The sequence below is a fragment of the Ambystoma mexicanum genome, chromosome 11, assembly GCF_040938575.1.
Source record: "Ambystoma mexicanum isolate Mex_15411 chromosome 11, UKY_AmexF1_1, whole genome shotgun sequence".
In the NCBI taxonomy this organism is placed as follows: Eukaryota; Metazoa; Chordata; class Amphibia; order Caudata; family Ambystomatidae; genus Ambystoma; species Ambystoma mexicanum.
This window is the reverse complement of record NC_090934.1, coordinates 52542843-52560858: the sequence shown is the minus strand read 5'-3', so window position 1 is coordinate 52560858 and position 18016 is coordinate 52542843. Positions and strand designations below refer to the sequence as shown.

Sequence of the window (18016 nt, the reverse complement as noted above, 5' to 3'; positions counted from 1 at the left end):
GTTGTGCGCCGATCTTGACCGGGAACGCACATTCGGTGGACCGCTCTCTTTGTGCCTCTTTCCGAGAACTCGACACACGTGTCGAGTCTCGGTTGGACTTCGAGTGTTTAGGTGTAGAATTGGTGTGGGCAGCGCTCGTGTCGCCGGGTGTGTTCCCCATAACTGCCCTGCCGGACAATCTTCCGAGGTCAGGGACTTGCGCTTGGGCGTCTTTCGACACCTCTTTGCCCTTGCTGTCCGAAATTACGGCGTCGCTGCCATCATTGAAGTCGCCCTCTGCTTCCATGGCCTCGAGTCGCCTGGCGTGGTGGGCCCAACATTTGGTCGAGCGGTCCTTTAGTGTTTTAGCCTTGAACCGGCTACACGCTCTGCAGTTCGCCTCGGGGTGATCTCTCGGCAAGCAGACGTTACAGGTGGCATGTTTGTCAACCCAAAGGTACTTGCGGTTGCACTTGGGGCAAAATTTAAATAGGGTACCCTCCATACGTACCCTGTGGCAGCGGGCTAGTGTGTGTAGGAAAAATAGAGTATGTTTCCACCCCCACTCTTCCTACTTGCAGGGCCGAGGCCAGAGGTCTTCCAAGGCCCGGGCCGAGGCCAGAGGCCTTCCGAGGCCCAAAGTCCGTTGTGCAGCTCTCAACGGTTGTTTGTTCTCCGGACTAGCGTCGATCTTTGAACTTCGATGTCTCGACGTGGGAGTGGAAGTATGGGGAAATTATATGATATTTAGAAATATGGCTGAAAGCCAGGGAACTCCGTGCAATGCTTCAGACAAGTATGGCTGAGAAAAACAATCTGAGGGTCCTACACGCGTGAGGGATCATGGGTACAGTGGATGTCACACTAGGGATAGTATTACTGGCACGCCCTGTGTCGACGCCCATTTTCGAGTTTCGAAAAACAAACTGTAATACTCTGCAGCTTCCACTAGATGTCGGCCTATGCACAGCATGTGATCTAAGCAGATTCCACAAGCCTCAGAAATGTAATTACATGGAAGGTTAATTAATAATCCTATAAAAAGGAAAAAAGTACTGTCCCACTCAAAACATTTGAAGGCAGATGGTGCTCTGCTCCAGGAGACTCTCTTGGTTGAAAGAGAGGCTGAAACGATGTGTAGAGGGTGGGTTGGACAGGTGTTCGATTCCTCTTATTCCACAATTGCAGACGAGTTTTGATTTTGTGCCAGAAAAATTTCCCGGGTGCGATTTCGACTTTGCATACTGATAAAGAGGGGCGGCTGGTTTCAGTGTCATTGAGAAAACATGACTTAGAAATGACAATTTGTAATATTTACGCACTGGTTGCGAACAGTGCTGTCTTTTTCACTAGTGTAGGGTGACACTTACTAGACACAAAGGAACAAAGGTGGGGATTTTAATGTGGCGCTGGACCCTTACCTGGACAGGAGTAGTCAACATTTCCTAGATGGGAAGAAAAGCGATAGGGAGTCTTTGGCTTTACTGAGACAGGAATTTGGGTTACTTGATGTGGGGAGACTGGAACATCCAACAGGTCGTGGGGACACATTCCATTCAGGAGTGCATGATGTATACTCGAGGATAGATAACATTTTGACATCTGGAGGTGTAACTCCAAATTTCAAAAGTTGTCAGATAGAGAATATAGTGATTTTGGATCTTGCTCCCCTTCTGATGTCTCTAACCCTAGATTATTTGACAGAATGAACACACACATGGAGAATGAACACTTCAATTATAAAGGATGAAGCGCTGATAGAGAATATTGTTAGAGAAGTGCAGGAATACATTGCATTTAATGTGAATGAGGACATAGAGGCTGACACTGAGTGGGAAGGCTTCACATGTCAGATGAGAGGAGTGCTAATGAGGCTCTCGGGAATTAAAAGAAAGGAAAAGGATGAGGAAATGAGGGCTGTGAGTGCTTCTGTGAAAGATTTGGAGGAGAATGTGATGAGAGATCCAGATGAGAAATGTTTTATATTTAAGCTTATACAATTGAACTATGAATTAAACATTAATCTAAGTGAAATGTCTGAGTCTGCCCTTTTTAGGGCAAGATGCAATTATTAGGAAGGGGGGGGGTACATGTAGCAGATTGATCGCAGATCGTCTGAGAGTGATTGCTTTTAGCAAAGCAATGTGTGCAATTGAGAAAAATAATAGACAAAGAACTTAATAATAATGGAGATTAATAATGAATTCAGAGGTTTTTACAAAGAGGTTTACAGAGAAACTCACAAAGATGATTCAGTTTTGATGAACTTTTGGAAAATCAACATTTGGAAAGTTTGACTGAGGATGAAAAGTTGGTTTTGGATAAGGAGCGAACGATTGATGAAATTAGAAAAGCTGGGTATGCTTTAAATTTGGGAAGATGCCCAGGTTGTGATGGACTACCAGAAGAATGTTATAGAACAACGCCTGAAGGTCTTTCAGACATGCTGAGGACAATTTACACGCAGGGAGCATAGCTCAGGGGCCATGTGCTCGCTTGGAAGCAAGATGACACGGAGCACCACAGTTTCGATCCTCGGGTCCACGGTTAGAAACCTCTGGGTATTAAGCACGTTATAAATAACCTATCATATCATATCAATGCAGAGATAAGGGTAGGCTGCCACCCTCACCAAGACATGCCAGGATTTGGGTGCTTTTAAAATCGGGGAAGCCTCCTTTGGACCCGGACAGTTATAAAACCAGTATGTCTAATTAACTCAGACTGTAAAGTCCTTTCAAAAGTGTTGGCGGGCATGTTGGAGACAGTTTTAGTGAAATTGGTTAATACAAATCATGCCGGATTTGTAAAAGGAAGGGTCTCAGCAACTAATAAGCAAAAGTTGTTATTAACAATGTCAGAATCAAGCAAGTTGAAAGTTTGATCAGCTGCTCGTTCATTGGATGCAGAGAAAGCCTCTGACAGGGTTGATTTGGGTTTGTTATTCAGAACTCTGGAGAAGAGTTGGAATGGGCTGGGTGAAATTACTTCATACAAACCCAACAGCTGTGTTAACAAATGGCGTGATTTCATCGAAGTTTGAATTACTATGTGGGACATGTCAAAGATGTCCATTGTCGCCTTTGCTCTTTATACTTTCCTTGGAGCCGCTGGCTGTGGCCATCAGAGCAGAGAGAAGGCTAACAGGGATTGACTTTCGTGGAGTAACTTAATGCAGATGATCTTCTACTTATTCTGCAAGATTTGACATCGATTCCAACATTGATGGATCTAATCGAGAGATATAGCATAGTTTCAAACTATCAAATCAACTGGTTGAAGTCAGAAGCACTGACATGTTCACAGATGTACAATCGATCGGAGCTATAAAGGATAGGCTTCCGGTGGTGCCCTTTGATGATGGAGTATCTAGGGATCTGGATTACTAGAGATGTAAACGACATGATGGATGTGAACATGAAATGAATGAAATTAACGATGGAGAAGTAATCGGCTGATTGTGACCTCTGGGAATCACTTAAGTTGTCACTAGGTGGAAGACTGAAAGTACTGAAAGTGACGGCAGCGCCATAGATAACTTATGTCATGAGCACGATCCCCCTTCCACCAAAGAAATCAATGTTGAAAAAACTTGATAGTGTGATTCAATCGTTTTTATGGGAGAAAAAGGTGGTGAGGTTGAAACTTTGGAAACTACAGCAACAGAGCGAAAGAGGAGGATTACACGTTCCAAACTATTGACAGGTATCATCAGGCATTCATGGCAAGGCACTTCCTGCCATTCTTAAGGGAGCCATATGATGAGAGGTCAATTGATGAAGTAAGCTTGGCGGGTCCCCTACGTCTGTCGGCTTTATTATCAACCACGGGTAAAGGTTGAAGCGAGAGGTCTATGTTGACTGACTTTCTAAGGTCCACCTGGAAATATATTGTCATTACCCTAGATTTGGACCCAGGGCTGATGGCTTCTTCATCCATTTGGCTGAATACTGCGATTAAAAGCATATTTTGGCCGAACTGGTTTCTGGAGGCAGTTGAGAAGATTGGAGAACTGTTTGACGGTGGAACTTGTTTTCATATCGAGCAATGATAGAGAAAAATGGTCTGAGGGATTGTAAAATGGAGAGTATCGGATGCTAAGAGGAGCAGTATCATTGAAGGTTCTAATGGATCTGATCTGATGGATATGTTTAAATTACTGAGGGCCAGGATCATATGGCATCGGGAATGTACACTTGAGCATATGCTTTGGGATTGCTACAAGGTAAAAGCATTTTGGTGCGAGATTACGGATGTGAGCAACAGAGTTCTGGGAGAAGTCAGAGAATTTCGGATCTCTCATTCTGGGCAAAGACAATGAGTTGGAGGATGTTTCGTATCATCAAGTCACTTGGATCTTGAAGGCTTCTATGGTGGCATAAAGAATAATTTTACGAAACTGGAGAAGGGCAGTGATTCCATGGTAGAATACTTGGCGGGAGGCAATGTACTCAATTTACAATAGTGAAAGGGTGGTTATGAACATCCAGAGAAGAATAATGGGTTTGATAAAATCCGGAGCAGATTTTTAATTTGTGAATTGAAATGAATTGTTATTGACGAAGACCTGGAGGAGTCTGGATGATAAGACACGTTTATTTCATTGATTTGATTTCTAAAATGGCTAATTGAGATTGACAAATGTGTTTAAAAAATGTTTAGGTTGGGTATTGAATATGAGGGGTTTGGGGGTTTATCGAAAATGTTCAGAGTTGATAAATGTTTGATAGGGTTGGTATTTGATTGCTTGCTGTTTTATTCGTAAGTATTAGTATAAATATAAACTTAATAAAAAAGACTTGACAAAGAAACTGCTATTTCCCAGAGGCAGGTACATTCAGTCTCAAAAAATAAGAAAAGAGATTTAGGGGGTACTGTAAGGAGAAGTGCAGATCTCAACACAGCACTCTCTCCATCTTCAACCAGTCACATCACAGCTTGCCTCGGTCCTGCTCTCTGATACCTGGGGGTACAGCCGGGACCACCTTGCAGCCCAAGCATCGCTTAGTTTCTGCTTTCTGTAGCCTTGTTCCGCTGCAGGGCCTTCACTGATTGGAGCTGGTCTAGGCTCTGCACTGGCTGTTCATACCCGAGGTCAGACTTCCATCTTGCTGCCAACTGGAGGCTGGCATAGAATTCTAATCACCAGCACGCTTGCACACAGGCTACTCACCCCCCCCCCCCCCCGCACCCCCCCCCGTCTGGGAAATGGGACATGTGGGAAGGAAAGCAGCTTCAAAGACTGCAATTTAATCTCCAGACTCACATAAACATGCACACGTTCAGTATTTGCACCACAGTGAATGCAAAAACACGCACATATTGCAAGACTGGCCGAGGCATTTATAATGGTGTGCATGCACCGATGCACATATACTGGGCATGATTCATGGAAAAACATTAATTAATCCGGCAAGTGCCCCGCGGTGAGAGCGACACTGCGCGAGCCTGCACACAGAATAAAAAATGTGCGCTCTGCTTATTCAGGGAATTGTCTGCGCAAAGTAACCGTGCATGCAAGTCGCGGCCAGAAAGCCCCCAACACGGCCGCATGCAAAGCAAAAACTGCCAGAACAGCTACCTTTGTGCGCACCCCCATGTGCGAATACATGCACCTTTCAAACAGTCTGTGTGGTCCCCGTAATTGTAACCAGCACCCTGAGGGCATGCGTACAGTTTCAGGGAAAGCATTTATTTTCCTGGTCAAACTGCATGCAGTACCCTGTAAACAATCCCTTCACCCCGCTATCCTGCATACGTGCACCCCTAGGTAGGATCGGAAACCCGTCTGCGTGCACGCACCTCTAAATCTGACATGCAAACTCACCTCCAGAGTTGCGATTCCTCCACGCAAGTGTATACGCCTGCTTCTAGGCGGCGGAGATTTCGAGGGCACTGCATGGGCATTTTGCAGGCAAGAGGTTGCGCGGTTATATCCATGAATACTCTTTGTTATGCCCATTTGTGGGTGTATTATGAACTGGCTGTGGTCTGCCCCTTATAACGCCCAATTTCTGGCTTGTTCTTCCACATTTTACGTGTTCCGGCCCCTATTCCGGCCACCCCGACGCTGCATGGAGTCAAGCGCAAGGCACTCGGCCGCTCGCAGAGCTGTGCTGAACCTGCATGAACTCAACGCAAGCCCCGGAAAAGTCCTGCGCAGTCGGTTACATGAATCACCAAAAGTGTTAGTTCAGCAACATGTCATCGAAGCAGCAGCAAGTACAGGGATTAGATAGAAAGTCTTTTTGTAACAGACCAGTTGACAGGAAAAAGAGAAACAAAAGCAGGAAAAAGCACATGAAGGCAGCCTGCTTTTAGTTGCCTCTTTACAGGACAAGGAAGGAGATTCCATGTGCTGTGCCAGCCTGCGAGGATGGGGACTTCACACATAACACATATAATACATGACAGGAAATGAGCAGGCATGCTCTAGTCTACCTGGCGAGGTGGACAGCTGCATGATTGTCTATGCACACACACTGAAATACAGATAAATTCCCCCTACAGAAAGATATCCTATCATGCCAAAACCTGCCACCACAGCACTGTGTGCTACGGCAAAGTCACAGTGGGAGGCTAGGGAATGAGGCAAGGGAGACCCCGGAGGGTGACATCCTTCCCGTCCCATCCCTAGACCTTCGGTCATGTTAGTGTTCATACGGTTCAACATTCGTGTCAGACCCTGGGTGCCACGCCTGTTCCGGTGAATCAAAAGTTCATACCCCTATCATAGAATCCGGAAGAGACGCCCACTGTTTTCCGAAACACGTGGCCACGGTGGCACATGTTTCTGAAATAGCCCTTGGCTAGTCCACTTCCTTTTTGATGGACCACATACTAATGGCGGTTCTCTGCCCCACCGGGGAGGAGCTGTGAGGTGCATTCCTTGCTCTTTAACATTGATACCCGTCACCTTATGAGTCTTCTGCACACTTCAGACCTGCCTTCCAGTCTTGCAGATGACACACAGATGTATTTTCTATTTGAGGGTGAGCGGACCTAATTATGGGTTTGCCACTCTGACTAAGGGTCTGGAGAAAGCATGTGTATGGCTGCCTGAGGCTAAATGCCTCCAACAAGGTGGCTCTTCCTCCTGGTCCTCCTCGGCTAGAGTCATCCTGCATCCTACATATTCCAGCTGAACGTTTTGGCCTCGATCCACCTTCACAAGCAAAGTTAAAAACCTCTGTGTTTATTGGGAGGTCAATCAGCACAGATGCTTAGGTCAGCGCAGTGGTTAGAGATTGTTTTAAATTATGCCAGCCTCATAATATTCTCTCCTTAATTCCGACGCAGCTTTATCCCTCGGTGTTTGCTGCACTGATTAAATCCAAACTAGACTACGCCAACTCCATTTTTGGAAGTCCCTGAACATATTCCATACAACACCTGCAGCAAGCCCAAAATTCTGCTGTTCGGCTCATCTTTGGTTTGAGGGGGAAAACAATCAGGGTTTTATATCGCGTTTCTCGCCGGAGAGTCCAACCTCTAAGCATGGGACTGGATATCGAACCCATGATGCTCAGTGTTGTCTTGCTTCCAAGACTAGCGTGTTGCCCCTGAGCTATCCTCCTGGCCCAATCCTCCTTGAAAGCAATTCCATCCCCCTCCTCAATAGATCACTTCAGTTACCAGTACACCGACAGATCGTTTTCAAAGTTCTATGTCCGGTGGTCAGAGGCTGTTACGGTTTTGCATCACCCTACATGGCTGAGAAAATTCACGTCTAACAGCCCCTCTGACGGCTTACATCCGCAAACGATTTCTCCTGTCGCTACATTTAGTCAACTTTCCATCTGGAGGAGAACTAAAATTTGCGGTTCAATGCCCTAGATGCTGGAATGTTCTCCTGCTTCATATTCACTTAATCATCAAGTTCATGGCCTTCAAGAAAGCCATCAAAATCTATCTTTTAATTTATTCATGTTAAGTTTATTCGGTCCAGTTTTTGTTTGGTCCAGTTTTTCTATCATGCACCTAGATACAATTTACTTTGCAGTGTGTTGCATCAAAAGCACCAACAATCAAATCAAATCAGACCGTGGGCTCCAGTGTTGTTTTGTGAAGCCAAACTACATGCCCCAGAAATTCAGCAGGAAGCTCCAGTGGCGCCATCACAGAATCAGGTGGCCTTGAGATCAAACTGCCTGATTCCAAGATGGAGGATGGCCATTTTCTAACCTGCATGCTGATGACCTCAGAACGGTCCCTTGTACAAGTATGCTCACCTAGGGAAATCTTAGTTGGCCCAAACCTCCACCAATCATGAAGCCCAGTCACGTCCCATACTCGGCTGCTCGGAATCCCACGCTCAAACTGCCCACTATAAACCTTGTGAGCGTATGAAAGGAAATGAGTAAGCAGAGGGCTTTAGGAGATGGTTGGAGAACAAGCAGAGAGAGAGACACAGGATAGCAGAAGCAAAGGTTGGAGCAGCAGGGGGGAGAGTAAGGAGCAGAGGAGGAATGAGCAGAGTGTGAAAAGAGGGGAGGAGGAGGTGAAGCACCAAAAAAGGGTGAAAGGGAAGTAGAGGATGAACATCAAGAACAAAGAAAGTGAAGGAGGAAGAGAGTGATCAGGAGAGAGTAAGAGAAGGGCAAGAAATGAGAGAGGAGAGGTAGAGATGGAGAGGAATTGATTAACAACCAGAGGACAGTAGAAGGGTCCGCCTGAAAGAAAGTAAGTCTCGGAAGAATGAGCACAACCCTTCAACATCATCCTAGAAGAGTATTCCAAAACTGGCGGAGACGGGCAGCATCAGGGAGTAAGCCAGAAACTAGAAACTAGGGGTGGAGACCTCAACACATTCTACGTTGGGAGTGTAAGTTGTGAGGCCAAGCAGGAGGGGAGAAGGTGAAGTGCGCTGGGGTCCTAATCTGTATGCGGTGTCTGATGCATGAAGGCTAGTGGGTGGTGGGTGTGGTAGCAGAGTGCCTGAGAACAAAAGCAAAAGCATGACTATCTCTAGTCCAGCCAGGAAAGATCTGGAGTCAAGAAAGACGTTTTTGGGACACTCCACAATCCCAGAGACTGTGGGCCTGTTTTCACTGCCTGCATGGCGGCCTGGAGAAAGAGAAGTAAGCACACAGGACCATGGAAGTTGGGACTCTGGTTTGGTGCCAGAGTGTCTGTTGTACCATTTTCTACTCTTCCACAGTTGGCTCAGTCTAATCTAAGCTCTTTTGTGCTATGAAAATACAATTACTTCAATCTGCTTTTGAATTGCCTGCTGATCCCTTGGCTGAAAGAGTTCCCCCACAGGGACTCCACAAAGCCTACCATTGCTTTCACACACCCACCGTACACATGTTTTAACTCAAAGACTTGCAACAACACAAATGAAAAATTGACAGACCGCTCTCGCTCCCTCTTTCTGTCCAGCAAGAAATTCCCATCTTCTAAGGAGTCCCATGGAGTGTCATACTTTTGTAATGTTCTGAAGGTTTTAGTCATATTAATGCCATTGTCCAGTTGCCTTTTGCATAGAGATCATTTGTGTAGGGAGAGAGATGGCCGCGTGTCGTGGCACGTTCCTCTCCACTATTCACCCATCGTTTCTCAGAAGCATCTCCGCTGGGCACCTCCTCTCACTACCTCCCCTCTGAATTCTCCAACTTCCCCTGAAATGTTTCTCTCTTGCCTCCATGGCTCCCCATCCGCAGATCTGCGGCGGTTGGATCCACGTCTGCCCGCTTTCTTCAGCTCTCGTGACCTGTACCCGCTGCCTGACTTTGGCGGCCCCCCTTACTGTTCTTCCCTTCAAATTATGCATTTTGTGATGGTCTTACTGTATCTCCTCTCTGCAAAAGAAACCACCTCACAACAAACACGCAAGTGTGAGAGCTCCGACTGCCACCTACCAAATCCTTTGGCGGATGAGCGAGGATGGCGAAGGTTGAGAGGTGGTCACAGAGACATTTGGTGTGAGCGTTAGATCGCAGGGTCTGGCACCCCTGGGTCTCCCAGCCCCCAGAGTCTGTATCCCTAAGAAACAGAAGAGAGAGAGAGAACAGTTTAGAAGAAACCCCACATTTACAGCCTAACATTAGTTTCTACACCACGAGTCGGGAGATATTCCAACCTGGAATTCCGTATGCTGGAATATGCGAATTTCCGCAGCATTATGAGTTTAACTAGGCTACAGGAATTGACACATAGCAAACATGCAGCATTTCCAAAATAATACCGCTGATGCTTCAAAATGATAACAATGAATTTCCCTCCCTGTTTGTGGGATGGAAATGCGCTTGGCACAGCAGCAATTGACTAATATTGGGCCTCATTACAAATGTGGCGGACCAGAAACAACGTGGCAGTAATTCCAATTACCGTTACTATTTCCGTACCGCGGCACGAGATAGAATGCCAGTAACCACAGTGCCGGTAACAGCGGATTCTGTACCGTTGCTGGTAGCACAGGAAACTGAAACAGCAGGACTGTCCAGAATCAGTGCTGGAAACACCAGCAACACGGCAACAAGGCTGCATTCCAACAGCCGTTTCCCCGGAAACACCATAACAAAAATGCCAGTGCCACCGGGAAAACCGCTCCGGAAACCCTTGGCACCACAGAGCAGGCGGTAACCAGTCCTAGGTGTGGAGGAACAAGTCACAGATCACCGTATTGACCCAGCTGCACACAATGAGCACAGGGACTGCTGAAAAGGACCACACCCACACCGCACACACCTTCCAGTACCTGGAGGTGCTGCATGCAGTGGTGCAGCTCTATGAGCAGGCGCTGCATCAGTGGCAACAGGCTGACAGGTGGTGGAGGAGAGGATGAGACGGCGAATGCAGATGAACAATGGGCAGAAAGTTGTCACCCCAGAGGCGTGTACCTATACCCCTCGCAAGGGCCACACACTGGTCCCTGACTGACAGGCAGATACACACACTACACCGCCTGAACGGGAAGACTATCCTGTAAATCATGGAGCTCATCCTGGATGACATCCAGAGCATCTTTGGCATCCGGACTGCCATACCCCCCCTTGTTGAAGGTGGTGTAGGTACTGTACTTTCTTGCCACGGGCACATTGCAGCACACAGTCGGGGAAATGCATGGAATCTCTCAGCCAGCATTTTCAATTGATATGATATGTTATTTATAACGCGCTTAATACCCAGAGGTTTCTAAGCACGGACCCGGGGATCGAACCTGTGTTGCTCCGTGTCGTCTTGCTTCCAAGGCGAGCGCATTGCCCCTAAGCTATCCTCCCGAGACTGTGCTGGTGCAGGTCCTGGATGCTCTCCTGGATCATGTGTAACAGCACATTGCCCTACCAACGACACAGAAACAGGTCAGTGCCAACAAGGTCCGCTTCCATGCCCTCACTGTCATGCCTAATGTATTGGGGGTAGTGGACTGCACATACATAGAGCTAGTGGCTGCCACGCCACATAGTAGGTGTGTCAAAACAGAAAGCTGTACCACTCATTGAATGTGCAGGTCGTCTGCAATGCAGAAATGATGATCACAAACTGCTCTGCACGCTTCCCCGGGATAAACCTATGACTCTATGGTCCTGAGGAATAGCACGCTACCTGCGTACATGGCGCGTTATGGTGGACAGCAGACCTGGCTATTGGGTGAGTAGAAGCATCAACACACACACCACATTGCATGTGCACCGGGGGATGGGGTAGGGGGTGTTCACTGTCACCATTGCATGGCCCACAGGCTCCATGCCAATGAAGGGACACACTTGGCACGTAAGAGTGGGTGGCCACGTCTGTCAGTGGATGGACACTCCATCACAATCTGGGCACGAACGGACAGGCACATGCAATGCACTACAGGTACTAGAATGCATCACTGCCATGTCGCCAAAAATAGCATATCCCGACTCTGCCCCACCCACCACCACCAACCCATCCTTGGGAGTCAGACCCTACACATGGCCTGACCACCATTGCCTGCCGCAGGGTGCAGCAAGGTGAAAGAGGGCCCGCGAAAGCACAGACCCAGATGCATGTGTCACACACCCATATCCCAATATGTATGCACTGCTCAGTCACCTCAATAAAATGGCCCGCCCTGTGTCCCATTCCATGCAGGTAATTCCAGTTATCCCTTGCTACCATGGCTGATGACCCCTGCGAGAGATCCACGGACCCACCAGGAAATAGCCTACAACCATGCTCACGTACAGCCTGCCAGGAACAAGTTGAGAACTACTGTTGAGCACACAGCACCTGCACACGACCCATGGCACACACTACATGAGATGCACCACAAAAATAAAGCACACCACTTCACAAATTGAATGTCAGACATGAAATCATTTGCAGAACCATGTGTATTGTGGATTGAACAAACATCAACAAACATGAGGGCCACCAGCCCCTCCCCGACTAACCCTCCCAAACATACCCTCCCCAACTAAACCTCCCCACCACCCCCTCCCCAACTAATCCTCCCAAAGGCATCCTCCCAGAAACACACCCTAGTTTGCATTAGTGTCACAATGAGTGTCACAGGAAGTCTTGAACTGGCTCACTTCCGTCGTCTCTGGACCTGCACTTTTGAGGCGAGTCTGACAGGCACAGTGATCAGCGCCTTGGCCTGCTCTGTTGGCAGCTGGCAGGCGTGGTGCTGGTTTAGTGGTGGTCGGAACCTGTCATGTCCCTGCGCTCTAGGGCCACCTACAGGGAAAGGGTGAGCTTCACAGGCAGGGACAAGATTGCCTCGTTCCCCTCCTGGCCCTTCTCTGCAAGCAGGACAGTTGCACACAAGGCACCGTCCAGGGCATGTGCACAGCGCTGGCGTGACTGGTGCTGTTGTGGCCTTGGCAATGGTTTTGCAGTACCTTCCTCCTCCGTGAGGGTGGCCGTGAGGTGCTTGGTCCACCTTGATCGCTGTCAGACGACGTTCTTGTGGGGGTGAGATGGGCATGCCGTTATTCACCTGTGACATCCTATGGTCTTGCAACATGCAGTTCATACAGCAAGTGACATGAAGCCTGTGCAGGAAGCTTGCAGTTCATACATTGTACATTTGTATGTCGCCTATACACAAGTGTTTCCAGGTGCCAGAAGACGAATGTGGGTGGACATTGATGACATTAGGATCCACAGTCATACTGGGCCTTGTAACATTCTTACCATGCAAGTGCAGGGAACAATAAGGTGCAGGGGAGGGAGGAGTAAGGGGGTAGGGATGGGAGGGTGTGAAGTGCAGAGAGTGGGGGTACAAGGTAAAAGGGAGAGAGGGGAGGGGTGGGCCAGTGCGAAGGATAGGGTGAACCAGAATCAGGCTAGTGTAGGGAAGGGTGCCCGAAGGCAAGTGCTGGTAAGGGATGCTGGGGGAGACTGGTTGAGGATGGGCTGGCCTCAGTAAGACTCATGGGGGAGCAGTTCCCAAACAGCCTTGTGGATGAGGTAAATGATCTGGAATGTGATCCTTGCGGTCATCGGAGCCAGTGGAAATATTCCAGCGCTGGTGGAACTCTCTGAGCGAGGCTGGGTACGAGAAGGAGCAGCTCTTTCGGTGCTGATGCAGACCAGGCCATGGAAGTTGGGAGGCCACAGGGCTGATCGGTGGCGGCAAAGAACATGAGAGCCAGGTGAGAATTCCACACTTTTGGGAAGCCGTTAGCATTCCAAGGCTGAAACCGAGTGAGCGTAAAGGAGAAACCTTCAAGATGCTTCAGAGCGGCCCGCTACCCTGCCGGGTGAATGACAGAGTTGGGGAGGAGCAGAGGTGTGGTTGGTAATGGCCTTGACAGCTACATGAAAGATGCTGAAGAGAGAAGCCAATTAACTTGACCGGTGAGTTATCGGAGGCAACAAATGTCCGGTTTGTGCTAAAAGCAAAAGTGCCTGTAATCAAGAGAGTTGAAGGATGTGCGTGTGCTGAAAAAATGCGTAGATGGACAGGACAATTGCTGAATGATGAACAAAGTAACAGAGTGGACATGCGAGGTGGAATAGCACTTTCGAAAAAGTCTCTGTGAAATGGTTTGTGTTGAAGTGTATTAAACGGGAACCAAAGGCGAGAAAGTATATGAATTTATAAGTGAAAAGCAAAGTATGTGAACTCTAAATATGCAGAGAGGGCAAAATATATGAACTTGGAAAGGGGACAAGAGGGCAAAGTAAAGAGAATAAGAAACTACAAGTACCAAGAAGCATTGCGAGGTGAGGAAGATTGTTGATTGTTGAATTGTGTAGGCAGAGGTCAAAGTGGTCATGCAGAGGTAAATGTAAAAGCCTTGCAGTTTCAAAAGTGTTCGACAGTGCAAAGATATGAAGACAAAACGTGGGGAAGGGAATCCCCCACAAAGAGAAACACAGGCCCATGCCCGACAGAGGGAAGCCTGTGATGAACTGTGGCAGAGTGGAAGTCAATGTGAAGGAAAGTGGGGAAGGGAGCCCCCTCACAGAGAAACGCAGGCTTGAGCCTGGCGGAGGGAAGCCTGTGATGAACTGTGGTAGAGTGGAAGTCAATGTGAAGGAAAGTGGGGAAGGGAGCCCCCACACAGAGAAACGCAGGCTTGAGCCTGGCAGAGGGAAGCCTGTGATGAACTGTGGTAGAGTGGAAGTCAATGTGAAGGAAAGTGGGGAAGGGAGCCCCCACACAGAGAAACGCAGGCTCGAGCCTGGCGGAGGGAAGCCTGTGATGAACTGTGGTAGAGTGGAAGTCCATGTGAAGGAAAGTCGGGAAGGGAGCCCCCACACAGAGAAACGCAGGCTCGAGCCTGGCGGAGGGAAGCCTGTGATGAACTGTGGTAGAGTGGAAGTCAATGTGAAGGAAAGTGGGGAAGGGAGCCCCCACACAGAGAAACGCAGGCTCTAGCCTGGCGGAGGGAAGCCTGTGATGAACTGTGGTAGAGTGGAAGTCCATGTGAAGGAAAGTGGGGAAGGGAGCCCCCACACAGAGAAACGCAGGCTCGAGCCTGGCGGAGGGAAGCCTGTGATGAACTGTGGTAGAGTGGAAGTCCATGTGAAGGAAAGTGGGGAAGGGAGCCCCCACACAGAGAAACGCAGGCTCGAGCCTGGTGGAGGTTAGTCTGTGCTGAACAGTGATAAAGTAAAAGGTGAACATGAAAAGAGAGGCAGGCTCGAGCCCAGCGGAGAGAAGCCTGTATTGGACTGTGGCAAAGTAAAAGGCAAGAACAGAACTGTGTGTTTATGAAAAGGCGGACAAAGCCTAAGGTTGCCAAAAGCTTGAAGCACATGCTGAACTGTTGAATTGTACCAGAAAGCCAGAGTGTGCAAGACTGATAGAACTGTGCCATTCACCTATGTTTTTTTAAGAAACTTTCGAGACCCCATGCTGCTGAACGTCGGAAAGGGAGTTGTTACCTAAGCCATTCTGACATTTCATTTAAGACACTATTTTTCCTTTTGTATTCCCTTAACACATCTGTAAATTGAGAAGGAGGGCAAGGTTTGTTTATTTTTTAGTATAGGCCTTTTTATTTTGACTAGACTGACTTGGACTTGTTTGTATTTTGTTTAATGGTCGAGTCGAATCCCGATCTAGAGTTAGGGCCAGTTAGGAATTCTACCAACCCAACCAAAACACCAAAATAAAGGTTTTCAAAACTTGGATCCATTGTGTCTGTGTCTACTATTGATACCATGCCTTCCATAGAGTGGCCAGAGAGTGCTTGGGATTCAGGGCACAGGTGTCACAATGAGTGGCTTCTCTGTCTCGCTGGCATTAAGGAAGACATCGTAAGCAGAGCATGATGCATGAATAGCAATCAGACAGTCATGCATGAGAGAGGAAGAAGAGGAGGTAGAGGATGGGAGCTTAAAGGTGAACTGTGTGTCGTCAGCATGACATTGGAAGTGAGGTGAGAAAGTGGAGATGAAGTGGGGCAGAGGGGCAAGGTAGGTGTTGAGGAGCCATGGTGATAGAATGGTGCCCTGAGGGATGCCACAGGTGGAGAGTGAGGTTGAGGTGAGGGAAAGGCCCAATTGCACTTGGGGGTGTCGGTTTCACAGGTAGTCGGTCAACCATGCCAGGGCCAGGTCCTTCTGGACCGCTTTGATGTGTGCATGCATGTGAGTGTGTTACGGGGGCTCATTGCTCAAGGTGCATGCATGCTACCTTAGAGGGTGTGTGCCTCGTGTATGTGTTGCTTCTCATGTCGTCACTTTGTGCACATGACCAGTAATCATGTGGGAATATGTGTGTTTGGGTGTGCAATGCTTGTAAACCCTTGGGCAATGGCCAGGGTTTGTTGGCCACTCTAAGCGTTGGATGTGGTTTGGCATCATGCAGTTGGACATGTCTCTGTGCAGTGTGCGCTGCATTTGCCTGCCCACTATGGTTGTTTTGGTGTGGCACGTTGTACTCACCGCCCTCTCCAGGTGTCTCTGCACCGGCCTCCACTGCTCCCACTACCTCGATCCCTTCAAGGTGCAGCTCACTGCTCCATTTCTCCTGCCACGGCATGAGGTTTATTGGGGAGGCCGTCCCACTGTCAGTGGCCAGGCATTTTTTCCTGTGGGCCGACAGCAGGTTGCGGACCCTGAGGTGTAGGTCATACCACTTCTAATGGCAGTCACATTTTGTGCATGGTATGGGTCCCACGGCTGACACCTTCTGCGACAGCTCCACCCGGATGGTATTTTTGCACAGTTGTGTACTGCCCGGTGGTCTGTGGTAAACAGCTCATCAGCATGTTCCACAATGGTGTCTGTCAGGATGGTGGATTCATGGTCAGAAAAGCGTGGCGTCCGCTGCCACCTTTCAGGGACCCAAGATGTCATGCCTGCTGATGAGATGGCGGTGTCTATGTGTCTGGATACAACAAGAACTAGGTGATTTTAAGTGGATTGTGTTTTCCCAAATGTCAAAACACCGATTTAAGTAGATGATGACAGTGTTTTTGTAATGCCGGTCGCACCGTTACTGGCAGGCCAGATTGCACATTTGTGTATAGAGAAGGCCAGGGTCAATGTTTGGAGTGAGTTGGTGATATATGAAGGTAAAGGGAGGAAGCTGCTGGAGAGGGAGGGGAAAGAGGAGAGTGGCGAAAAGAGAGGGAGAAGGAAAATCCAAAAGTGTCACAAAGAGTACATCCGGAGGTGGCTGGAGGTGGAACATCAGGAGGTAGATGGAGGCCAAATGATGGGAGATGGCTGGAGGGGGAACGACAGAAGATGGCTGGAGTGGGAACGACAGAAGATTGCTGGATGTGGAACAACGGGAGGTGGCAGGTAGAGGCACGTCAGGAGGGGAATGTCAGGAGTTGGCAGCAGAACATCAGGCGGTGGCAGTAAGTGACCTCAGGAGGTGGCTGATGAGGAAAATCAGGAGGTGGCAGGTGGGGAAAATCAGGAGGTGGCTGGAGGTTAACATCTGGAGTTGGCAGAATGAGAACATCGAGATCAGGAGGAGTATCTGGAGGTGGCAGGTGGATAATATCATGAGATGTCTGACGACTTTGACAATGTCCTCACTTCATTCCCAGGGGAGACCCACTCCAGTATGGCCAGTGGGCAGCAGCCACTACCTGACCCTGACCATAGGAGAGGCTATATGAGAGAGGACCATTTGAGGGGGAGGCACACCTCGGGAGAATGCCATTTTCAGATGAAAACACATACCCCCCCTTTTCCCTTCAGGGCTGGTTCCTCAGTCTTCCATGACGGAATGGGATATTGTTACACTCGTTCCCCACCTACCAATAGATCTATTGTGATTAATCCCCAAACTCCCATTAGGGAGCAAATGTTGACAGCTAGGACGAGGAAGGGAGTGGTGATGATCACTTCCTGGGAGGCACAATACCCCCTTCCTTCAAGTCATTCAGAAAGCAACTCCATAATGACCGACACTAGAAAGAACAACAGAGTAATGAGGATCATGAAGACCGGGCTACCAATGCAGCGGTCTAGTTGTTGGCAAATGAGTGAGCAAGCCGGAAAGTTCAAATACAGCCTAGCTATAGCTGATGGGAAGTAGAGAGGAGAGCTGCAGATGTGGGACTGCCTCGCAACACGCAAGCCCGCTGAGCACCACGCTGAAGGCAAGCATGGTGTAGCAGACAACCTGGAGGTGATTCCGAAAAGG

At 48.5% G+C, this 18016-nt stretch overlaps 1 protein-coding gene across 12 annotated transcripts in view; it reads right to left on the bottom strand.

Moving 5' to 3' along the window:
• Positions 1-18016, bottom strand: part of ADGRB2 (adhesion G protein-coupled receptor B2) — a 1170899-nt gene that overhangs the window by 331036 nt on the left and 821847 nt on the right. For all 12 annotated transcript variants that reach the window (XM_069622503.1, XM_069622504.1, XM_069622505.1 and 9 more), the window contains one exon: positions 9843-9966. In XM_069622503.1, coding sequence (XP_069478604.1) covers positions 9843-9966 — 124 coding nt within the window. The remainder of the gene's footprint in view (positions 1-9842; positions 9967-18016) is intronic.